The following is a 25,820-nucleotide window of genomic DNA, read 5'->3' on the forward strand; positions in this document are numbered from 1 at the left end:
AAGACAAAGGTTTGTGTACTTGATTAAATTGTCCCAGCTCAAACATTTGTACTTTGTTAAGATAAGGCAGTGGTGGTAGTTATTCGATCTGCGATCCAAAACTTTGAGTGTTTGTTTGTACAGTGCTTCGAGAGGTTTTAGTGTTGTTGTTGGCATAAATCACTGCATCATCAGCATATAGCTGGGTCTCCACATCAGAGCACACAGAGGGCAAGTCATTTATATAGAGACTGAACAGAAGTGGTCCTAGTACAGACCCTTGTGGGACACCAGTGCAAGTTTTAAGAGCGGCTGATTGGTAGTTGTGGACCTTTACACACTGGGTTCTGTTATGTAGATATGATTCTGTCCACTTGGGGGCGTTATGGGTAACGTTAAATGTAGAGAGTTTGGCTATGAGCAAATCATTGGTGTTTTTAATTTATATTTATATAAACACATATTTCTTCGCATACCTGTATTTATGCTTTATTTGTTCAGCTTTGTTGTCCTTGTTTTTAGCTGTTACGTCTCTTTCTTTTTTGTGTGATCAATTGTTTATTGTTTAAAGGCAGTGTTGCAGTCACAGATGTGGAACAATACGAGACAAAATCTGACATTTCTCTGCCCCCCTCATTTCCCTTGTTCCCTTTCCCCTGATCACTTAAACCCTAACAAGGAAAGACCATAGTGCCGGAGCTGCAAATACTAGTAGCTTAGTGAAGTTAGGCAGATGATCACCATCATTAAAATTAATTGCAGCCCTACACGAACATGTACATGGACTTAGAGCAAGCACAAACCAAAAACACGCAGAAAAAGAGAGAGGAAAAAAAAAAAAAGGGTAAATCCTGGAGTTAAATTCCTTGTATATGTAGATATACACAGTCATCGAAGCTGATTCTGAACATTAAACTACATTAACATGTGCTGTAAAATATGACGGAGTACCAGGACAACCACAGAGAAAAAAAACAGATGTATAAAATAAAGTCAAATATTTATGAGTAAAGTCACAATTTTGTAAAACAAAGTAAAACTGTAAAGAAAGTTGTAATTTAATATAATAATATATTACTGCAGGATTGAAGTCGGGACTTTACAAGATGTTTATATCAATATTTGGTTGGAGGGAGCAGGAAAAATCCTGTCAGATTACTTGTCAACACATTTTTTTCTCATGCAATCATTTGTCATAATATCATACCAGGTATTTTTTCTCAAAATGTTATGACTTGTGTTTAGGGCAAACAAATCCATTATTCAAAACATTTTAGAATAAAGTTGCAGAGACATTGCAGGCTGTATAAATCCAGACCACATGCTTAAATTGTGAAAAATGCCACAATTCCTTTAGTGTTTGAAAGCAGCACGACCCTCTAAATGAACTCTGGGTAATGTAGTTTCTCCTACTCCTGCCCCATAGCCCATCCTCTGTGTGAATGTGTGTGTGAGGGAGTGGTGAGCGATTACCACCAGCTGGTCATTTTAGATAAAACACAATTGTTAGTAATGATTAAGAAGTGCACAGTTTAATAAACAGGTCTCAGTTTTAGAAATGTCTTTTATTTATATTTTTTCAAGGAGTTGGTTCATAAAATGTCTGAAAATAGTGAACAGGTACTCGAAGTATTCAGGTACTGAGACAGGTTTATACTGAAATGTCAGTTTATTGGCTGTTCCAGGTTCAGCTGGATGATCCTCTGCACTAAAACAACATTACAGTTAATTTCTATAAAACATAAAACACACAGACTCTGACGTGTTAATAATCTGTGAGGCTGATAAGTATAGAACATTATTTAATTCTAATCATCATTCATTTATTTAACTTTATTTTTCTATCTAATGTTTATTCTATCTTTGGATCAGAGAAATAAAACCTGCAGATTCATCGGAGCGACGTTCAGTCACATTTTACATGTTCAGAAGAATAAAAGATTTATTATATATTTTTTATTTAATATTTTAAAGTGACGTTTTCTTTCTGCTCATCTTCTCATTTCTTTCCTTGCTAGAACATATTTGCTAATGTTTTCAGTATGGTGTTTGTTCTGTCAACACTTTCATATTATGGCTGTAGTAAACACTGGAGATTACAGGGGGCGCTGCCACAACTCCATACTGATATTCCTATTGGGTTTCCATGGTAACACTGATGTAAAATTTGATCGGCCTGCTGCTTGAAAACCGTCAGAGATGATAAGAGACTGAAGTGACATGGGGACATTTAATCGGACAATACTCAGCTTTACGGGCACCTTTAACCTGACTGTACACAGCGCAATGGGGACGTTTGACCTGACTGTACACAACGTTACAGGGACACTTTCAGTCCAGCAGTCAGCAGGTGGTGGCACCAGACCCTGACCTTTGACCTCTGGTTGACTGACAGCTGTCGTCATGCTGACTGAAACATATGTGCGTTTGTTTATGAATTAACTTGTTATATTCAATAATCAGCTTCCTGTTTCCTGTCAGCTGATGCGTTGAAAGTTCTGGTGACCTCTGACCCCAGCTGCAGCAGCAGGTCGGTGACCTCTGACCTCCCTGGAGAGGAGGTCTACATTTTCTCCACGTAGTTACCAGGGAACATCCCCTCTCTGCCCCGCAAGCGACCAAACCACCAACCTGAGGGATCTGCAGAGAGTACAGAGACAGAGGACGTGTCAGGACTACAGGACACAAGAAGAGCTCTGATTGGTCCGTTTGATCAGCTTTGCAGGTACGAGTCAGTAAGTTACCTGCACAGTCACTTTATTCTACACATCAGTTTGTTTTGGTCTCCGTTTGAAACATGCAGCTACTATCTGGCTAGTACATGCAACTGATGTGAAATCATTTCTTGAATGACAGACACACAACTTTGTTGGTATTATAACACCAGAAAGACGCACTATAGCCCCGTTTCCAGCAAACACTTTCAGTATGGTCCCTTTGGAACCAACAGTAACCCTTCAGACATGGTACCTAGACCCCAGTGTTTCCACCACAAACAGTACTCTTAAATGTGGGCGGGGTTGTTGTCACTCACTGCTCCGTCCAGTTCTCACTGTATTTCCTCCTTTATCAGTCTGCACCTGGTTTATCATCCACAGAACGAGGCTGCACACCAACATTTTCAGAACAAAATACAACAGGCTGCAGTGAGAGTCTCTCTCCATGGGATATTTAAAAATAGCAGCTTTGTGCATTTAGTCCTTCTCAGGCAAGCTCAGGGGTTTAGTGTTGCTGTAGCCCACAGGAACAACGCTCTGCGATGCTTTTCTTTTCTCTGAGTGAGGATTAGAATATCTGCAGTTCATATAACCCGGCTGAAATTAATATATATAAACACTTGAAGATCCACTCATTAATAAAAGTGTCTGTCATATAAAAACTAAAGTGATGGTCAAAGTTGTCACAGTGAACTTTAAGGTGTGCTGATGGATTCATGTTGTCACCTGATGCATTGAGCAACGTTAACATTCCACCTTAAAAGTCACCGGCAGTCGGCCCAATGAATGAAGTTATTTTTTCTCAGACTCCAGCTGCTGTGAGAGGCAGCAAAACATCCTTTCATTTTATAGTTACAGTTTACTAATAAAACTCTCCACAGTATGAACAGTGGTTACATGAGCCTCAAAACCAGACACAACTCAGCCCTGAGCAGAGTGACCGTCCTCTACTGACCAATCAGACTGCAGTGTTCACAGCTCCACCTTTTAGTACCAGATCTGTGTGCTAGGTACCCCAACAGAGGGGGGACCACACATGGGGACGCTAAGGAACGCTTCCATTGGTACCATCCACAACTTTTCACAGTGGAAATGTAAAAAAAAGCGTACCGAACTGAACTGAACTGAACTGAACTATACTGTACTGCTCAGTGGAAACGGGGCTATAGTGGTAGTACTACAAGTAGTTGCAGTAGTAATCTAAAATAACTAGTACTAGAAGTAGAATTAATCAGTCATACTACAAGGAGCAACAGTACTAGATGTCGTAGAATAGTAGCATTACTGTAGGTCGAACTGGTAAAAGTATAACTACAAGTAGTAGAAGTAGTAATAAAGGTAATACTGCTAACAGTAGCAATGTCATTAGTAACAGCAGCAGTAGTGCAAACAGTAGAGCTAACAATAGAGCTAACTGTAGTGCTAACAGTAGAATCTACAGCACCAGTAGTCATGGTATTAAAAGTAACAGTTACAGTAGTGTTTCTAGCACTGACAGCAGTACCTTCTGTGAGTATCTCGATGACATCATCAGCGTTGAAACTGAGCTCATCGGTGTCCTGGGCATCGTAGGCGTACAGAGCTCTGCATTGTGGGGACCGAGGCTTCGGTTTCGGAGCCGGTTTAGGTCGACCTGCTCCAGGAAGAGGCTTCACCTCCTTTGAACGCCGTCGCTGCAACCTGCAGGCAACACGCAGGGATTACAGTGGCCCAGAGGAAAAAAAGTTATTGGTGTGACTGGAGAGCTGCTGGTTCCAGTCCAAGGGCAGCAGGTTCTGCTACCGACATGCTCTGGAGCGCAGGTCAGTTTAAACCTTTGTTAGTCCTGTGAGGTGACTTTAGCAACACTAAGTTACTGGTTATACTGTTTATACTGGTGACCCTGGTCACACTGGCTATACTGCTGTAGTTAGTCATACTGACTACACTACTCCCAGTGGTCTCACCCTGCAGCGCCCTGCTCGGGGACGTTCATGAAGCCCATGTCGTGTTGTGGGGCCTGGTTGCTGCGGCGATGCTGGCTCTGGAGGCGGGGCAGAGTCGGCTGCTCCATGCTGGACTGCTGCCTGATCAGGGAGCCTCTGGAGGACCTGGAGCCTCTGGGAGCTCCGCCCCCTCTGGAGCGAGGACCTGAAGAAAAAAAGACAAATTATAAACCAGCAGTTGCAGTGACATCCTGACACCTCAGGGGTTGTTCTCTGGTACCTGAGCCGTACTGGTTGGACTGCGGAGCCTGGTGGCCCATGTAGCGACTCTTGCGGTTGTCCTTCCTCGTTGGTCCTACAAATCAAAGACAGGAAGTGAGGGGAGCCCACAGGACGTTGTGGTAGAATATGTGGTGAGTCAGGTCTGAACTTACTGGAGTTTTTGGGCAGACCCGGTCCGATTGACACCTGCAGGACCTTCCCGCTGGGCTTTAGGACGGCCTCGTCCCCCTGACCTGCCTGGAACTGGATCTGTCTGGACCCTGACGAGCTGAAAGGACCCCAGCCACCCTTCTTCACCTTAAACTCCAGACTGGAGGATGGAGACAGACGGAGGGATAGAGTTAAAGTTCAATTTAATTTAGAAAACTATCACAGCTGTCAGACTCGATTTTAGCTGCGTTGATTTTCCGAAGTACTTAAATTAGCACAAAAGTCAAGAACGACATGTTTGTATTTTTTCACATCTGAGTTAAACAAAATAAAAAAGTCACGGTACTGACAGGTTGTTGAATTTGAGCGGCAGCTTCTTCTGGGTTTTGTCTTGGTAACGTTTGACCAACAGACTGAGGAACTCGGTTTTAAAGATACTCTGAAGAACGCTGTCGTACTCCTCTTCGTGGATGATGAAGAAGTCGTCCTGCAGAGTGCTGAAGGAAAAACACAAAACAAAATCACTGAGAAACAGCAGTAGATGTGCATCAAAAACCTCTGTCTTCAATCAGAGTCAACCAATATTAAGCGCCAACGTTTAAGTGTTGAGTTAATCACGCCTCGAGTTGGGTGCAATTACAACATGCTGTGACAACCTGTCTGTGTTTTTAGCCACGGCCCGGATTTTTAACACAGTGGTAACAATATTGTTCTGTAACTCTTGGCAAAAATGCAAAAATAAGAGAATTTCTTAAAGTGCTGAACCACTATACCACTATATTTACTTGATTTACTTAACTTCACGGCCTTAATTTTATTTTTATTTTGGTTTGATTTTGGGTAAAACAAAGAACATGTGGGTCAGAGTACCACAGACAGTACTCTTAAATGTAGGCGGGGTTGTTTGCAGATGGTAACAGTCGTGTCACTGCTCCACACAGCTCTTGCTGTATTGCCGCTTCATCAGCAATGCAGAGGAAGGTCCGTACCCTGCTGATCGTCTGTGATCGGGGTTGCGCGACATTTTCAGGACAAAAAAGAACAGGCTGGAGTGTTTATTGCCACTGTTCCAATCGACAGACTGCAGTGTTTCAGATCAGTGTGCTACGTACCTCAAAAGACAGGTAAAAAAAACAAAACAGGATGAACTGGAGCGATTCTTTTGTTAGTATCCACAATTTTGACAATGGAAACACAAAAATAACCATTAAAACGTGTAACGAACTGAACTGAACCGGACTGGCTCTAGTTCCAGTTCTAGGTCTGGTTCTGGTGGTGTACCTCAGGGAAACAGACTGGATCTTGTCGAGCTCAATCTTCCTCTTGAGAACCTCCTGGATCTGACCTTTATCTGGACCTTGCTTCACCTTCTCTCGACCGATCAGGTACAGGAACTTCGAGGTCAGGATGAGGTCCCGCTTCACGGTCTGCGGAACAACAGAAACAGAAAGTGTTCAAACAGGAAGTGTACTGATGAACTGAATTTGGTGAATTCTGACAGCAAACTTTTTGTGATTTTGGCCAAAAAAAAAAAAATCACATTTGTGATTTGTGATTTTTGGCCAAAACATAAACAGACTTGACTCTGAGCAGCAGTGAACAGAGATCTCTGAAACATCCACTTGTTCACATTAGCTTGCTAAACCTCAAGTTCTTGTATGGTTGACTCAACAGCATCTCAAAGACTGGCTGAGGAACTTGACTGGTTTCTCTGAAATAGATGTGACTGGGGAGCCACTAAGATAGCATTAATCCACAACTCTGCCCTTAAGTAGTACCAGGGACAAGACCGATCTGACTTGCAGTCCACCCTCGCCCACATTATTGAACACCACCAATCTCCAGAGCTAAAGCCTTGCAGCAGCCATTCCTCCTCTCTCGTCCTCTAACGTTACCTGTTGTGCCTCTCTCTCCTCCTCCGTTCTTCAATTTCACGAAGCTCTTCGTCAGTGTATTCTGGCTCAAATAAATAAGGGCAGCCATCAACTCTCGATGTGGAAAGCCTATATACTAACATTCCACATTTAGGTGGTCTTCAGAGTTGTTGTCTTACCTTACGGTGTGTTTACCGTTTAGCTCTGCTTCCCAAAGCGCAGCCGAAATATCGCGAGAACAAGCAGCAACAGCTGGAAGGCAGAACCGGACAGTAGCCTGAAAAGTTCATTCATTTATTTTATGAAAGATTTATAGAATAATGGCTGACTTTTTGCCAGACTTCGACTTTGTGGAGGAGGAATTTGATTTTGCAGAGTTTGATGGCCGCCCTTATTTATTTGAGCCAGAATACACTGACGAAGAGCTTCGTGAAATTGAAGAACGGAGGAGGAGAGAGAGAGAGGCGCAACAGGTAGAGGACGAGAGAGGAGGAATGGCTGCTGCAAGGCTGCGTAGCTCTGGAGATTGGTGGTGTACCTGTGAATGCTGTGCCCCAGTGCCCACAGAAGAGGAATGCCTCTGTTGCAAGGAATGGGACCGGTTGCAGCCTTATTTTCAAGGTCTGGATGTGACCGAGGACGAGACACCTCCACCTGGAGTAGTATCCAGCTGGGCTTTATCTAGAGCTCGCGAGATATATTTCGGCCGCGCTTTGGAAAGCAGAGCTAAATGGTAAACAAACATGGCAGCACACCGGTAAGGTAAGACAACACGTTTACATGTCGTTTTCTATATGTTCTCTGACATTTATCCTAACGATATGAGGCGGTCTTTGTGGAAAAAAAGCTTGTTTAGTGGACTAACTTTGCACTTGAAGGTTGCCTGTTCAATTAAGTTTTAACAGGTCTGACGCTACGGCTGTATCTAGGCTAACGGCTAACATGCTAACTATTATTTTTATGTCACTAGTGACTTGAAACAAATTTAGGACGATAGGAGACGGGTTGAAATAAACCGAAATTTCCCTTTAAGTTTTACATACAGTCGACTTTGAGGAGGAAGGGCAAAGATTTGTTGCGAGATTAGCTGTCATTGCAGTTTTTACCCTGAATCTTCGGTCAAACTTCACCACGACGTCGGCAAAGTCAATCCTCTCTCTGCGGCCGACAAACTGTCTGATCTCAGGATGGTTGTCCGTCCCAAGGTAGTCACCGACAAAGTTCCTGTTGATGCTGTTTCTGCGGCGCTCCTTCTTGTTCAGCAGGACGTCAGAGGCTGGGAGAAACAGAGGGTCATTCAGCAGAGAGAAAGACAAAATGTCTATGTCCAAGACACAAACAAAAGCCAAACGTGATGCTTCCTCAGCCCACTTATGAGAGACAGCCTTACCTTCCTCCCTCATCTTGACGTACTTGCGGACAGCGATGTGTTTCCGCCATGCCGTCTGGATAACCCGAGCGTAACCATTATACTTCCTCTCCCTCATCTCCTCCAACAAGAAGAGCTGCAGAGTGACAAACAGAGACAACAAACATAAAGAGAAGACAGAGACAATGGACTCAGCCCTTTTAATCAATGACTGCTCCGGGTTTAATGCAACAGGATCTTTCCAGTCAGTTACTGGCGAGGTATTTCGTCTTAAGTGTCACACTCTAGGAGCAAACTTAAGGTGCTTTGTGTAACTGGCCCAAGAACAAAACCCTACAGTCTAGTTTAATGATCAGGAGGTTCTGTTGAGGGTCTGCTTACTTTGAACCTCAGTGTTCGTATTAACAGAAAGCTTTACTGAAAAACGTTACAGCAGGATAAACCCCGTCCTGAGCTGTCCTTCCTGTGTGTGAGTGTTTCATACCGACTCTGGAGCTTTGATGAAGACTTTGCTCTTGCCCAGCTGGTACTGGTCCTGGTCCATGTGGACGGAGCTGAGGAGGTGCAGGACTCCCTGACGCTCCTCGCCTCTCCATTTAGGCCACGTCTCCTTAGTCAGGATGGCGTACCTGCAGCACACAAGTCTCATGTCAGCATGTTTGCAGCAGCAGTACGGTGTGCAGGATGTTACTCTTTTTGACCTCTGACCTCTGTAGGAACTTGTTGAAAACCCGTCTATAGGCGTATCCTGCGCGGCGGACTCTGATGTTCTCTCGGAGACCGAGGTACTCCACCTGATGTCTGACCCGCTTCTCCTCCCAGTCCCGGGGGCGTTTGGTCTCGTTGGGTTTGATGCAGCGGATGTAGTGGGGGGTGCACTTCATCAGAGTCTGGACCAGACTGTTGGCTTGTTTCTAAAAGAAGACGGGTCAGTTTTGCCTGTTAGCACCGTTAACCACGGATGTTCTGACACCATTTTTTCCTTCCTGATACTAATTCTGTTTCCTGAACAGGCAAATTGGCTGATAGCAAGTACCAACCCAGGACCACCATCACAGCTGTAAACTACTAGCCCTGTATTGTTGTTTGGCATGACTCAGTTTAACCCTTTGTGAAACATAAACAAATACATACTGACAATGAATGCCATAACAATGGCCAAATTGCGGACATTTTGCTAACAGCTAACATAAGATCAGTGGTTCCCAACTGGTGGGTCATGGTCCAAAAGTGGGTCATGGGTCCATTCTGAATGGACCTCAAGTGACTCACGAATGTGTCAAGTTAATAAAAAAAACACACTTTATTTTGACGTACAGTGAATATCCGGCTCAGAGCTTTTATTTTGAAGTGCCGTTTCCTGCTGTAGAGTGAGTGACTAACAGACAGCTACTTGACAGAGACAGTAAACTAGCTTGACGACATGGCCAAACACAAGTATGACGCTGCATATTTTAAACTGTGTAGACTTTGAACTAATGACGAAGGACAAATCTGGACCCCTTGCCTGAACCAGTGCACGAGATGTACTGTATAAGATGCAACAGGCAGTCAGCTAACTCCGATGTATCCCATCTGTGGCAACATCGTAGTAGAATGTCCAAGTAGAACGAGAGGAAAGGGTGGTGTGCATCAAACTTGGGTGGGTTAGACTTTTACCTAAAAGACCACTGTTCAGTTTCTTCGGACACTTAACGTATGTTGGAGTATGCCACCTGACGGGATCTTTACATGACAGAGTTGTCAAGTGACAAACTCATGAAGTTACTGTAACAAACACAGTAATTTAAACCTAAACCATCACAGTTTTACCAGAGCTAACCAAGTGGTTTAGTTGCCTTATGCTACGGTAGAGTTGGTGGCTAACCCCACGTTTCCGGTGACTGACACATCCAAAGCTGACGCTAGTTGGGAACCTAGGGCGTCATAGTTTGAAGCGTAGGGCCACTGACCAAGCTGTCGTATTTGAAGATATGAGTGAGAACGTGTTGACGAAAACAGCCCGACATCAGCAACCTGAGGCCATTATATTAAGAAAACACTCTGAAAGTCTGCAGTGCCCCCTACAGGCTGCAGATGTCATTACGGCCACAATCTGAACAAAGATGATTTCTTCTTCTTACAGTCTTAACAGCCGTGAAGCTAAACATGTTAACTTTGTCCTGAGGGTGGCGCTAGAGGAAAGGTGGAGTCATTCAGTCTCCATCTGTCGGTCATTGCGTCTGTCTCACCTTGATCTTACTGCTGGCTGTGGTGGGACGCCCTCTCTTCTCGGCCTCCAGGTTCTCAGGGAACAGAGCTTTGATGAACGGACTGACCACAAACACATCACAGACAGGGGTCAGAGAGAGGTCATCACACAAGCGCACACATACACACACTTAGAGTACTCACAACTCGCTGCTCTGCATCAGCTCGATGATGTCATTAAACAACACGTCTCTGTTTCTTTCACAGAACCCGCTGACGTCATACGACACCTGGACAGACAGACAGACAGATGGCGATTATAAACAGACAGACAGACAGGTGAACAGCTGAGCAGGTAACAGGTGAACCACGTACCTTCCCAGCGTAGTGGTGGATGACGAATCCTCTGTTCCAGCTGCTGAAGTGTTCGTGGGATCCCACCTGTCCCTGAAGTTTCTGCAGCAGCGTCTGATCTGCTCCTTCACCTTTAGCGTGCATTGTAGCGCACACGTCGTCCAGGATGCTCATGAGCCCAGGAGGATTCTGGGAAACGGTCAGAGAAATGATGAGATAAAAAACAGAGCTCTATTTATATTTTAATTACTGTATTTCTGTCTTCATTGCATCTTCAGTCTTGTTTTTTTGTTGATGTTCCTGTCTTGTTTTTAACTTTACATGATGAAGACAAATGAAGGAAATGGTTCCTGACTGATTGTTTACTCACCAGTTTGGACTCGATGAGGTCACAGACCACCTTGTTGTTGAAATACTCGATGGGCGTCCATTTAATCCCCTCCTGAACATATTCTTCCTGCAGAGACAGAAACACGTTAAATCTTTTTATTCTGATACGCTGTGATAACAGAAGGGAAAAAGGCAGTTGTGGATCAGAAGTAGAGAAGAAGAACATGGAGACAGGAAGTAGAAAGGACAAGAAAAATCATTCCAATCAACAACTACAGCAAATAAACCAGGGAAGAAGAAGATTTGTCTTATAACACTGATGGAGTCACAGGTTAGGACGAACATCAGAGGCATAATTAATGTGATGACATCATGCTGTGATGACATCATGATGTATTACCTGTTCTGCCTTCAGTGTGAGCTCAATAAAAATCTGCTGCAGCTTCTCGTTCACAAAGTTGATGCAGAACTGCTCGAAGCCGTTTCGCTGAAAAAGAACACAAGTTATTAAGAGATAAGATAACATAAGATAAACTTCATTAATCCCACACTTGGGAAATTCACGTCACCGCAGACTAAAAATCAGATCAATCAATCAAATAATGGAATAGATTGGATATTTTGAAGTGGGGTTGTATGAGGTATTTATCTGGAGTCTGGGTATTACCCACAGTAGATGGTCACCAAGCCCCAGTTGGTAGAAGTAGACTGGAGTCCAACACTGAAGCTAAGCAATGTACTGCTGTGGACGGGGGTCAGCAGCAAAATGTATTTTAGCCTCCTCTAAAAGTCTCACCTTAAAAAATCAAAATCAGTCTCAGTTGATGCTTTATTGAGAGTGTTTTCACCACTCTACCTCTCCGTCAGAGAGCCTGTTCCAACAGGGAGGCCAATAACAGCTTCAGTTCTCCATCTATGGTCTCCTCAAAGCCACCAGACTCCATTGAGAAAAACACCAATTCTAGCTCGCTGCACACAGGAGCTGCTGATCGACCGCTGCTACAACCAGTTAGTTACTTTGTGTTATTGTGTGACTTCGGCGGATCCAAACTAACCCTGATAAACACCAAAGTCACGCAATAACACAACAAACTAACTGATCGATGCAGCCGTAGACCAGCAGCTCCTGTGTTTCATAATGTTAAATCACTGTTTTTGTCAATGGAGTCTGGTGTTGAAAAGTGCGACATGATGGCTTCATTTCCCAACAGAAATCACTGTCTGACATGAAGGTAAAATGGTGAAAATATTCTCAATACAGCGCACACTTAAAATGTTATAGATTTTTTAGGTGGGACTTTTTTCAGGTGGCTAAAATACATTTTGCTGCTGCCCTCGTCTACAGCAGATTGCTTAGCTTCCATGTCGGATCTCACCAGCTTCACCAAACTTACCGACACGTACCGACTGACATCCACTGAATGTAATACAGTCATAGACCAGCTGACCGCAGAGGATCAGTACCTCATGTCACCAGCAGGTGTCAGCACTCACACACACTTTGGTTGGCATATTATTAAAATAAATGAAAGAGAGAGAAAAAAGTACTTTTTTACTACTTCCTTCAAACTGCTTCTTCTACTTCTAGCAATTTCCTACATTTCCCAGAATGCTATTCAACAACCCTCAAGGGAAGGTGCACTACCAGTTTTATGAGCAGGTGTGTGTGTGTGTGTGTGTTTTCATACTTCATAAACGCAAAACATTATTGACCCTTATCTGAGCCTGTACTTATAGTTCTGCTCAGAGATTTCGTCCTTTGTGAGACCTGAGAAAATTTTGTCCAGTTGTCACATTTTCATAGTGCTGCCTGGAGGTTTCATCTTGTTTTTAGGTTCAGAATCAGGTTTACATTCAGTGTTAGAGAGCTTATTGTGACTGCATTTGCATATTCCGATTTCTGACAATATTTCTACTACGCCTCTTACATGATAAATGAAAATAAATATTCCACTAATATTCTTGTTTACATGCAGCTGTACACACTGCGATTAACACACTCTAACATGTCACTTATCATGTCAAAATATGAGAAAGTTTTCCTACTGGCGGCGGACTTGTTCGACTATGTGACCACAGCATCCCTGTTTCATTCCTTCCAACCACCTCCTTTAAAAAAGGTCGGCATTGCGATATTTGCTCATATCCAAAAACCTCTTGATATCCAAGTCTTTCATAATGTTTAATAGAAGGCGTGTTTCTCCTTCTGACTACAAATCTTTGCTTTGCTTCTGGACAGGCGTCTCTACTTCAGCCTTGCTAACTGTTGGCTATTGGTTTGTGTACAACGTATCCATGACAACGCAGAAAACACACCTTAAACAGGCAAGACGCTGTGCGTCACAAACTGCAGTAAAGACTCACAGTTTAAGGGGCTTTCACACCGCCACACCGTAACTCCTGGTAAATCATTTAATGAGGGGAAGGCAGCAGAGGGGAAGCGGTTTCTAACATGGCAGTAGGGGTAAGAAGCAGTTGCCGCCCACGTGGACATGTCAAGATTTTGCTTGACTTCTGGCAGTTGCCGCCTGCCCAGCTGATTAAATAGCGAGAATCATGGAAGCAAAAGAAGACAAGATGGAGGAGCTGATGATCCTGGTGTCTGAATACCCTGTTACAGTGCTACTCGACAGGCAGAATAAAAACTGGGCCTGGGATAGCATTTCCACCGAACATCAGATGATGTTGAATTGAATTGTTGAATTGTCAAAATATGAAGAAATCTTTGGAAATGTCAGTGATTTCCATTGTCTTGCTACAGTATAGCTAGCTCGTACTTCTGCGAGTGTCCACCGAAGCACCTGCCTGTCATCACAGCTGCAGCTTTTAAAACACTTTGCTTTTGCACGCACTGTATACATGTCCAAAGAATACTCCTAAAACCTGAATAATATCGGCATATCCCACATGTCATCATCAGAAAATGCTTTCTTCCGCAAAACGCCTAATTCAGAATATCCAAAGCTGTTTATATGACCTATTCATATTCGGAATAACAGTGGAATATTAGTGTGCATGTAAACATAGTGACTGAAGGTCCTCACAAGTAGTGAAGAACAAACAAGTGTGTGTATTCATACCTGGAAGATCTCGAAACCGTAGATATCGAGGACTCCAATGTTGAGCTCCTCTTGGTCCTTCTGCATGGCTTTATTAATACACTGTCACACACACACACAGACACAAATTAAATATATCAGCACAGAATAAAACAAAGCGTGAAATAAAACAAAGTGTGTGTTGAGTGTTGAAGCAACTGACGTCAACGAGGAGGTCGAAGAGTCGGGTGTACAGAGCTTTGGACAGGGCGTCTCTGGAGAAACAGGCCTGCTCTGTGTTCAGGGTGACAGCAATGGACTCGGTCTTCCCGCCCCACTTACTGTCCATAATCCTGCTGGTCAGTTTACTGCAGAGGCCGTCCTGAGGGATCCCCAACAGGAAGGACGGGAACGCCAGGACTGACAGGAAGACAGACGAAGACCATTTAACCATCAGAGACCCAACAAGAAGTCTGTTAAAATAATTCACCCAAAATCTTCAGTCTGTTTAATTCTCTCTTTATGGTTCTCAGCTTCATGGATCCAAGAACAGGGAGTTAGTTGCAGGCTACAGCTAGATCTCTGTTTGTTTAGTGTGTATTTGTTAACTGTCAAAGTGCCTCCCTTCAAAGCGAGCTGAATGATCTTTATCATCTGATGATGATGAAGAAAAGGACGGAGAGTTTCTAAACTCCGGTAACTAACTTCCTGTTGTGTTTCAAACACCTGCGTCCACCTGAACTTTATTTCATGAACTTAACACCTTACTGACTCTTATTTGACTCCATATTATCACCTTGAATGTGTTGTAGTGTGTAGTTTTTATTGTGTATATTGTGTAGTATCTTACAGTCCTGGCTTTCGACCACAGCGTAGTTGTTTTCTTCTCTGAAGCTGATGTTTCCCAGATGAAGAATTCCTGCAACGAGCTGAAGAACTGAATCCTGATCCTCAGGAGAGAGACCCACTACTGACATCGCCTCCTGATGGACAGACAGACAGTCAGTCAAACAGGTCGACAGACAGACAGTCAGTCAGTCAAACAGGTCAACAGACAGACAGACACACAGACAGACAGACACACAGACCATAGTGTCAGAGAACTCCTTCTTGTCGTTGATGTCCTCCACAGTGTAGGTTCCTGACTGGTTGAGGTAGAAATAATAGTCGGGGGTCGTGACCCCAAGGTTCTCCCTCTGCTCCGCACTCGCCCCTTCCAACAGCTGAGGACAGAGGTCAAAGGTCACAGAGAGGTTGCAGGCATTCAGTTTATGAAAAACATTTACTTGTTATATCAAAACCAACACAGGTTCTTCTGTTTACGTACAAAGGACACAAAGAGGATCCGAAGAAGAAGTGCAAGGATGGTGAAAAAAGTACCAAAGGGATTAGGAGAGGGAATGCAGGCAATAAGAGAGTAAGCGATGGGATCGGGAGAGGAAATGACAAGGAACCAACCCGATAGGGATCGGGAGAGGAAGCAACAAGATCGGGAGTGGAAACGAAGTGACAGGATCAGGAGAGGAAGCAACGGGAAGGGATGCAACCTGATGGGATAGGGAAAGGAAGCAACCCCGTGAGATTGAGAGAGTAAGCAATGGTACTGGGAGGGGAAGTTACCCGACTGGTCAAGAGAGGAAGTGACACAACAAGATTGGGAGAGGAAGCGACAAGATTGGGAGAGGAAGCAATCCGACAGGACTGGGAGAGAAAGGAACCATTTGGGAACAGGCGAGGAAGCAACCTGACAAAGTTGGTAAAGGAAGTGACTTGATGGTTTCCGGAGAGTCAATGATGGGTTTAGGAGAGAAAGCAACCTGACTGGGTTGATAAAGAAAATGATCTGACGGGATCAGGGCAGGAGGCAACATGACGTAATGGGGAGTGGAAGCAACTTGTCAGGACTTGGAGAGGAAGCGATGGGATTTGAAAGGGATTCGTGCTGACGGGTTAGAAAGAGGAAGCAACTCCATGGGACTGGGAGAGTAAGCGATGCTATTGGAAGGGAAACTGAACCAACTGGTCAAGAGAGGAAGTGATACGACAGGATCAGGGGAGGAAGCAACATTATGGAATGGGGAGAGGAAGCTATGGGATATTGAGAAGGAACGGGTACCAAATAAATCAGAATCAGACAAAATGTCAGCAGATGTTATTGTGCTTATTTACGCAGACATTGCAGTGCATGTTAATACATGTTGCAGTAATTGCAGTATGCATTACAGCACCTGGTAGTAGATGTGGAAGCTTCTCTCTCCAGGATTCTGTGAAACTACTCGACTTTTCTCCAACAGGAAGTTGGAGATTTTTCCTCCATCAGGAGCTCCTCCTCGACTGAACTGGATCTCAAAGTATTTACCCTGACAGGAGGAGAGTGTGTACATGTGTTAGTTGTGTATATTAGTAGTCTTCTGTTAACTGTTTATATGCTGTGTATAAATCTGTCTGAATATATTTATACTCACAAATCTGCTGGAGTTGTTGTTACGGACCGTCTTGGCGTTGCCGAAGGCCTCCAGCAGAGGGTTGGACTGCAGGATGATGTCCTTAACACGCTGCACACACACATAAACGTACACACACACTCATCAGCAGGAGCAGCAGTAACCATGGCAACAGCAGTAATAACAATACCAATAGATATAAGGGCCCGTACACATGCTGCATTTTTTGTGCCCTCAAACTCATTGTTTTTAACGTGGATGCACGGAAGGCGCGCTCAAAAGTGAGAGCAAAACCGCCGAGATGTGCAAGCGCTCTGAGCGCTCATTTTTCAGGGTGTGACAGCTGCACCCTGAGATTAACAGAGTTTAACTTTTGGAGCGCATCAGCCCAAGAAACAACCAATCACAGCCAGCTAAAATCCGTCCTGTGAGAAATATGGAGTAGAAGCTGATCATTTTACTGCAGGACTACCCAACACATCTGTCCCACGGGCAATATTTTAGGCCTATGGGAACACTGGTTACCTCCTAACACAGGGTAAATTGTAACAAGACTTTTTAAGTGGCTACACAGGGTCGATCCTTTCGTGCATCCAGCCAGTTGACCACAATACTACCAAACAGTGACCTGCAAAATTCCACAGAGATTGGACGTGTTTCAGCGGAGTTCAGTGACAAAGAGTGTTTTCAGCCAACATAATTAAATTTCTTTGTCGTACTTGTTTTTCGATTCCTGAGCTGTCTGTGTAAGTCATGAATCTAACTATATATCATCTTAATAACTGTCTTGTTGCCTAAAACATAGCATTGTTTGAATTATATAACCAACTCCCAGCAAGTGTTAGCTGGGCTTGGTAACATTTCCACACAGTGGGGTTCGTTGTAGCGAGGCTGACATGTGGATCTAGGTTACCCAATCTGTGTCCATCTATCGGTCCAACCATTGAATATCAACGATCGACTAACAGCAAGCTGTCTCGAATGAAAAGAGAAAAATATATAATATCCACACACACAATGTATCCGTCTATGTGTTGATCTTTCCATTCATGAAGCGTTGGCGGTTAAATGAGGGATGTACAGATGTTTGGATATCTATCATAGATGGATCTTTAAACAGTATCAACCTACAGTATATAGACAGAATTGAATTCATTGTATTAAACAAACTTTTCCACTTCGTGTAACAGCTAACCCTCTGCCTGTTACAGCTAACCCCGCCCATGAGGTACGTTGTTACATATCACCTCTTCCACTTCTTGGTGCAACTGTAGAAGAAAGGTAAGTTCTAGAAAAAAACAACAAATGTTTATTTGTAGCAGAGATGTGCATCTCAAACAATTTTTAGCCAAAAATAAAATGTGTTCAGCTGTGCCCCACTCAACAGTGCCTGGAAGATGATCAGCTCTGCACTCTAGGCTATGATATGATGCTGGTTATGGTTGCTTGGGCTACGGACGCAAACTTCCTCTGCGCTCTTGAAAGATAGCACAGCACAGGCACAGGAGAAGCACCAGAGCCCAACCTCATGTTTTCCAGGCAGTTAAAAGACATGCATGTGTGCAGGTCCTAAACCAATCTAAATAATTCTCTCTGGATTCTGATTCAAACACCTAAACTCTGAGTAACTGCAGCCCAAACTACCAGAACCACAAGCTGTACTATGAGCAGAACCATGAGCAGCACTCTGCATACCGACCTGGACTTTGTCTCCTCCTCCGGACACTTTGGACACGTAGCTCATGATGTATTTGGCAGCGACAGTTTTTCCCGCTCCGCTCTCGCCGCTGACAGGAAACAGGAAACATCGTCAGTGTCAACACATTAATTCACCTTCAGCAGGTGTGAAGACAGAAATCATCTTATTGTGCCAAAATTCTCTATGTTTGTGTTCACATCGTTGTCTGCAACATTTACTAAAGTGCTGTACACAAGTACGAATTTGAAGTACTTTTACTTCACAAAAAGATGATACTGTGTTCTGAATTAAACTTTACAACAGAATATAAAGTGTTTAAAATGAGCTGCAATATTAACTGCTGCTTATGTTTCAAAGCATTGGTAATAATTGTTTAATAATATTATATATATATAATAATAGATGCCACGGTGCTCCAGCTTCCTCCCACAGTCCAAAGACATGAATGAAAATATATAATATTATGGTTTTACCACTCTGCTCAGCGAGTTTTTCCTTCAGTAGAATATCGGAGTACTTCCTCCGGCGCTGCCTGTTCTGCAGGTTTCTCTCAGTACTCATTTCTGTTTAAGTTTTCTGTTGTTTTTCCTGTTTTCTCCGAGCTCTGTGAAGCCAACATGTCACTCTGACAGCAGGTGTCTTTCCAGGCGGCTGTCAATCAAATCTGATATAACTGTACAGTTTTTCAGCGTTAAAGGCGAACACCGCCCAAATTAAGAATTCCAGTGTTATTTCCGTAGCCTTGGAAACTTCAGTCAACACTTGAGAACATGAGCTGCTCTCTCTGACAGACAGAAACCACAGAAGTAAGTCTCAAACTTGTGATATCATAGGGTATAAGTCTGGAGCTGCTCCACAGACAATGAATGGGAGCCTGATTTTGTTTTCTTTGTTATACCCATATGAGCTTTATTCTATTCTTAGCTCTGACAGAGATAATATACCTGTATACTCAGAACGCTCCACGTGGCTGCTCTCAGTATCATCTAGAACATCTTTCACCATTCATTGCCTGTGGAGCAGCTCCAGACTTTACACACTGTGATATCACAAGTTTGAGTTTAGCACTCTAGTTTTTGGATTTGGGAGAGAGTCGTTCATGTGCACTGATATTTTTACCTTTTTGTCTCAGACCAAAGGAATAACATGCAGACATTTTGAAAACTGGGCTATTATGGCTACACCACCCTGAATACACCTGATGGAACAGGATTTGTAGACAAGACCAGATTGTGCAGTGTCAATGATTGAACAAGGCACTGATGTTGTTGTTTATGTTTAGTAATCCTCATTCATTTTCCATAACCACTGATCCTGCTGGAGTCTACCCCAGCTGACACCCTGGACAGGTCACCAGACTATCGCAGGGCTGACACATAGAGACAGACAACCATTCACACTCACATTCACACCTACGGACAATTTAGAGTCACCAATTAACCTGCATGTCTTTGGACTGTGGGAGGAAGCTGGAGCACCTGGAGGAAACCCACGCTGACACGGGGAGAACATGCAAACTCCACACAGAAGGACCCCCCCACCCTGGGGTTCAAATCACTCATTAATATTTAATGTTAGAAAAACTGACAGCTGTCGTTGTTGTTTGTTAAGCTGTGAAAGTCCCGCCTACCTGATGATGACACACTGGTTCTCGCTGTCAATCATCATGTTCCTGTACATGTTGTCAGCCAGAGCATAGATGTGGGGTGGGTTCTCATACTGAGCCTGAAGGGAGGGTCAACATGTTCACGTTGAAAAACAGTTTACATTTAAACATCCAGACAGTGAAAACATCGTCCAGTTCAACAGTTTCATGTATGTACATTATGGTTACAGCGGTATGAGATTTTCATGGTACAATAACAAAAATATTGCAGTTTCACAGTATTACAGAATTTATATTATTATCAGTCAGAATGAGAAACAAAGGGATGAAAACAGAAGAGTTATTTTTGGTTGAACAAACATTTTATCACTATAATTGAAACTTGAAACTATTTTTTGTTAATGGAAGTTTGTGTAAAAAGTCTCCTTTGAAAATAACTGAAATAAAGGGGAGATTTTCCGTCCAGTTGCATTTTTCTTTTCAGTATCGTAGAAAAGCAAATGTACACAGTACGATAACCGCCAACTTTTATATCAACGTATACCTTGAAACTGAAATATCGCTGCAACCCTAATGTACATATATGAGTGTCTAAAGGTATACTATGCAGCACTGTCAGTTACTGTCTGTAGATACACTCGCCAGCGAAAAGCCAACCCCAGATCACAATACAAACTAAACTGAAATGAGCAAACCCACTCTGGAAACGTAATTGAATTCAAAACAAATATTAAAAATGAAATAAAAATAGAAACGAATGAAAAATACATAACTATAGTCACTCTGACACATGTACAACCCTGAAGTTTAGATGGTGTATAAAATGAATGTAATGATGTGCAAATCTTTTTGACCTATATTCAATATTCGATTCAGTCCAAACATTCTGAATTTGTTGCCTGCAATATGTTTTAAAAGAGTTGTAACAGTGCCATGTTTCCCACTGTGTGACATCACCTTTTCTTTAAACAACACTCAGTGTTTGGGAACTGAGGACATGAACTGTTGAAAGTTTTGAAAGTCAAATTCTCTCCCACTGTCTCAACAGTCCAGAGACTCTGTTGTTGTGTTTTGCATTTAATATTGTTCCACACATGTTCAATAGACAGGTCTGGACTGCAGACAGGTCAGTCTTGTACCAACACTCTGTCATTACGAAGCTATGCTGCTGGAACACGTCTCAGTGTCTCGCTGGAATAAGCAGGGACGTCTCTGAAATAGACGTCGTCTTGATGGTGGCATATGTTGCTCCAAAACCTGTTTGTACCTTTCAGCATTAACGGAGCCTTCACAGATTCACACCTCCACACCATCACAGATGCTTTGAACTTTGAGCTGGTAACAATCTGGATGGTCCTTTTCCTCTTTAGCCCGGACTGATTTTAATTCCCTGCCGTCTGAGGAGTCAAAGGTCACGGCCACTCATAATAAGTTTCTAGCTTTGCTTCTAAGGTGCAGAGATGTTTCTGGATTCTTTCACTCTCTCGACGATATTACGGATTGTAGATGGTGAAAAGTTTTTGCAGTTGTGCTTTGAGATGTGTTGATCTCAAACTGTTGGACTGTTTGCCCACACAGTTTGTTACTGAGTTGTAAAACTTGTGCCGTCCTTGATTGTGAACAACTAACCCTTTCATAGTCTTTTGTTGCCTCTGTCCACGTGTTGCAGACATTAAATTCAGAATGAGTGCATAGTTTATAAAAAACAATAAAGGTTATCAGTTTGAACATTAAATATCTCGTCTCTGGACTGTATTTAACTGATTATAGATCAAATAAGGATTTGCAAATCATTGCATTATGGTTTTATTTACACTTTACACAACGTCCCAACTTTTTGGAATTGGGGTTGTGGATGGATGGATGGATAGGTAGGTAGATAGTTGGGTAGATAAGTAGGTAGGAAGATAACTGGGTAGGTAGATAGTTGGGTAGTTGGGTAGGAAGGAAGGAAGGTAAGTAGGAAGGAAGGAAGGAAGGTAGGTAGGTAGGGAGGTAGATAGATAGATAGATAGATAGATAGATAGAAGTTGGGTAGAAAGGTAGGTAGGTAGGTAGGTAGATAACTACACAGACAGACAGACGTGTGTGTGAATTGTTGTTGTAGGAGTGTGTTGTTGTTGTTGTTGTTGTTGTTGTCTTACCGCTCCCTGGTAGAGCTCCACTTCTCTGTCAGTAAAATATGGAAGCTGTTTGAACGGATTCACAGAGATCAGAACTGGACCGATGTAGGTCTGACAGACAGAACAAGGTCAAGGACCAGAACCAGAACCAGAACCACTAAAACCAGGAGCAGAATATTCCAAACATTTTCTTTCTCTCAGTTCGTCTCCTTATTTCTGTCAGCAGATTTCTGACTCATAATCTGGGTTAATAAATATAAACACATGATAAAGGTGTGTGAGGATACAAAGATGTAGTCGTCCATGTATCTCTTCTTCAGGTTGTCCGTGATGGCGTCCTCGTTGATCTTGGACAGCAGCACCATGTCGTCCACCCCGCTCACCTTCACATTCTGAGCCTGCCAATGGTATCGCTCCTTGCTACCCTGAGGGGCGGGGCATAAACACACAGACAGTCAGCTGATCACGTCAACATGTTCATCACCTCTGACCTCTGACCTGCTGCCAGGATCCACTTCATACGTTTCATAAATCAAAAGTAAATGACTTACGTAAGTTTGTGTTTGCTTATTAATGTGGTGTCTATGAGTTTATGCACCTTTAAATGAACTTCACTGACGTGTTGATGAAGAGCAGCTGTCTGAACAAGATATTATTAATATACTGAGTGTTACAGGAACCAGTTGTGCAGCTTTTATTTGCTTTAAATTGAGTTCAGTCATATTTAACATATTTAAATGACTTTATTAATTTTGATACCAATGTAAACTGTGCAGCTGTATTCTGTAAAAAAAACCTAAAATATAATAAATGAGTTCAGCCCTGTGTTTTTAAAATATAAAGCATCACATTCACACAGCTACGCAGTATTAATCTGTACTATCGAATACATAATAATGTTCTTCAATAATGAACTGAACACCTGCTTTTATCTGTTCATTTAATCACAGTAGAAATACTGTTACACATTTATAGAAACACTTCTGAATCAAAACTGTAATCAGCATTATATATAAACCAATGACATCATAAATATTACTCTGAATAAGGAGTACTTTTACTTTAGGTACTTTAAGTATACACACACACACACACACACACACTGTATGATTGGTTGACGCGTCTCTCCCGCCTGAAGAATTCCCAGCATTCCTTCTGTCCTGTAGGATCTTGTTAAGGAGCGGCGACGCCCCGGCGTGTTCGCCTCGACATGTAGTGCTCTGTGTGTGTGTGTGTGTGTGTGTACAGTCAGATTAAGTCAGTAGTGAGCTGAACTGTGCTGACGACTGTCCAGGGGCGGCGTACAGGGAGGAAAAGTGGGACTGATTACCGAGGGCCCAGATGGGAGGGGGGCCTTCATTGGCAGTTTTTTACTTTTAAGTTTTTAGTGCCGTAACTAAATTAAAATAGGCCGAATAAATTGGTTGAAAGACTAAATTTTGTATAAAAAAAATAGTGGAAGCTCTCTGAGGCCCTTCTCACCCCTTAAAGGTGCAAAATGGTTCGGTCCACCCCGTCACCAGGATTCAAGTGCTAACACAACTTGAGCAGAGTGAGTGACTGTTGATGCTTACTTTACTGTCTTGTATTTCACTGAGAGAGGGAAAACCAGGGTTCAGAAAAGAAAGAAAGACAGAAAGAAAACAAACTGACTTTGTAAATAAATAATAAAAAGGTGTGTGAGAGAGACGGATCAAGAGAGGAGCGTCAGGGGGCCCACAGAGACAGCGTGTGCATCGAGCTACGCCCCTGATAAAAACATTCAGATGGTAAAATCTTTTTAAAACTTCATAAAGAAAAACAATCAGCCTCAAGTCATCAAATTATATCAAGTTACACCTGCAGTCATAATAATAATAATAATATAATAATTATCATTATTATTATTAATCCTTCATACTGAACATAAAAACCTGCTTTTAAATAAAATCATGTAAAAAAAATAAACAGAAACTCGTATATAAATAAATATCATAATATGTTTGACATGTTGTTTTGCACAGAGAGCTGCAACAAAGTCAATAACATTAATCCAAAACAGGAAATAAAGTCAGGGAGAAAACTGTGAAATAATATAACAAATAATAAAAAGTAAAACAATAAGAAAAGGAAAGTTGAAAATGAAATAGGAAGCAGTATAATGTTTGGCCCTCGTGGCTTCCTGTACTGAGTCTCAGTAACATATCTGAGGGGCCACAGGTTGATTAACTCAGTATGTAATAATGAGGGTTTCCATGGTAACAGGAAGGAAAAATGACCAATATCTTAATGACCGATTTTTATTTATTTAAATCTTAATTATATAGTTTATTATTTTTTTACATAAATGTATTTATATTTTATTTATTATTTTATTTCATTTCATGTACTCCTGCAATTTTTATTTAAATGTAGTTTTTAATGTCTTTATTTATTAAGTTATTTTTTCTTAGATCAATCTTTCTGTTTTTTAAAAACGTTGGTTTATAATTATCATAAATTATTTATAAATTATTATTAAAATTATTTTCAAGTTACATTTAATTTTTTATTTTATAAACTTATTTTATAAACTGAGGAAGAAAATTGTGATCAGGAAGTTTTAGTTCAAACAGCAGAGACCTGATCAGGGATCTGTTCCTGCAGGAGTCTCACAGTAAACCTGAACCCTGCAGGACCAAAAGCAGGTCCAGGATATGAACCAGGACCTGAACCAGCACCGGGACCAGGACCAGGTCCAGGACCAGATCCAGGTTCGGGTCTCTCCTGTAGTGTAAAGTAATCAAAGTGAACTCACCATCTTGTCTGCTGCCCCTCCTGCTTCACTTCCTGCTTCAGGTAAATGTTAAGAAATCTTGACTGAGTCTCAGGTGGATGCGGATCCAGGTGGACTCGGACTGATCCCGGGTCAGCTCGGTCCGAATCAGTTCGGATCAGATGAGTCGATCAGGCGGATTCTGTTGATCTCAACAACATTTTCTTGTCACTGTGTTTTCTGTCTGTTTTTCTTCCTTCAGTCTTCAGTCTCTCAACTCTCTGCAGGTGTGGGCAGGTAGAGCCCCGCCTCCTCCTCCTTCTGCCTGCGGAACTCTGGGTAATGATGTCCTGACACAGAGCGGCTGGAGCTCTGCTGCCCCCAACTGTCCGAAACCGGGAGTACAGTCTGTATGACTGCAGACGGAAACACGTCACAACTTTTCACCTCAAAGTTAGAAATGTTTTTTATTTACGGACAAAAAGTGTTGAAACCAGAAAATATTGAAGATTTTAATGGTTTACATTTTTCATGTATTTATATTTTAAAAGGTTTACTGTAAAAAAAATACAATAAAAAAACATTATGTAATTATTTTTAAATCATTTGAATCTTAAAAAGATTCTTTTTAAATAAAATTCATAACCTACAGATGTCACTTTTTTTTAATCTTCAGTGTCTTTTGTTTGTCCTTTCTTATCTAAAACTGTAACTCCTGTGAAGCCACAGTGACCTTTGATGTTTGACAGGAAGTGAAATTCCTCCTGTTGAGGAGCACCTCAGTGCATGCTGGGATTTCGAGTCAGACACAACTGTAGACAGCTTAAAAGTTCAGTTTGTCAAATTATGATCTTTATATTTCTTCTCTCTCGTCACAAAATAAAACAACTGTTACTGTTCGTCACTTAAAATGTTTTTCGTTTGATTTTTGTCATACTTCCATTAAAAAAGGTTTCAAGTTTCAATTATAAAATGTTTGTTCGACCAAAGGTAACCTTTCTGTTTT

General features: G+C 42.3%; 1 protein-coding gene across 1 annotated transcript; it reads right to left on the reverse strand.

The window, feature by feature from the left end:
• Positions 1 to 1,525: 1,525 nt before the first annotated feature.
• On the reverse strand, positions 1,526 to 25,115 carry myo1eb (myosin IEb). The gene is made up of 27 exons (XM_050047951.1): positions 24,857 to 25,115; positions 22,368 to 22,505; positions 22,102 to 22,191; positions 19,982 to 20,076; positions 18,352 to 18,439; positions 16,674 to 16,763; positions 16,437 to 16,568; positions 15,297 to 15,431; positions 15,059 to 15,191; positions 14,432 to 14,628; positions 14,251 to 14,331; positions 11,571 to 11,657; positions 11,211 to 11,297; positions 10,862 to 11,029; positions 10,691 to 10,776; positions 10,528 to 10,609; positions 9,005 to 9,210; positions 8,781 to 8,925; positions 8,318 to 8,432; positions 8,034 to 8,203; positions 6,335 to 6,480; positions 5,404 to 5,550; positions 5,056 to 5,213; positions 4,902 to 4,976; positions 4,643 to 4,826; positions 4,201 to 4,376; positions 1,526 to 2,619 (listed from the first exon to the last, which is right to left on the reverse strand). Exons 1-27 carry the CDS (start codon positions 24,857 to 24,859, stop codon positions 2,543 to 2,545), a joined length of 3,291 nt encoding a protein of 1,096 aa, XP_049903908.1. The 5' UTR covers positions 24,860 to 25,115; the 3' UTR covers positions 1,526 to 2,542.
• Positions 25,116 to 25,820: the final 705 nt, after the last annotated feature.

This window comes from Epinephelus moara, chromosome 6 (genome assembly GCF_006386435.1).
Source record: "Epinephelus moara isolate mb chromosome 6, YSFRI_EMoa_1.0, whole genome shotgun sequence".
Taxonomy (NCBI): domain Eukaryota; kingdom Metazoa; phylum Chordata; class Actinopteri; order Perciformes; family Serranidae; genus Epinephelus; species Epinephelus moara.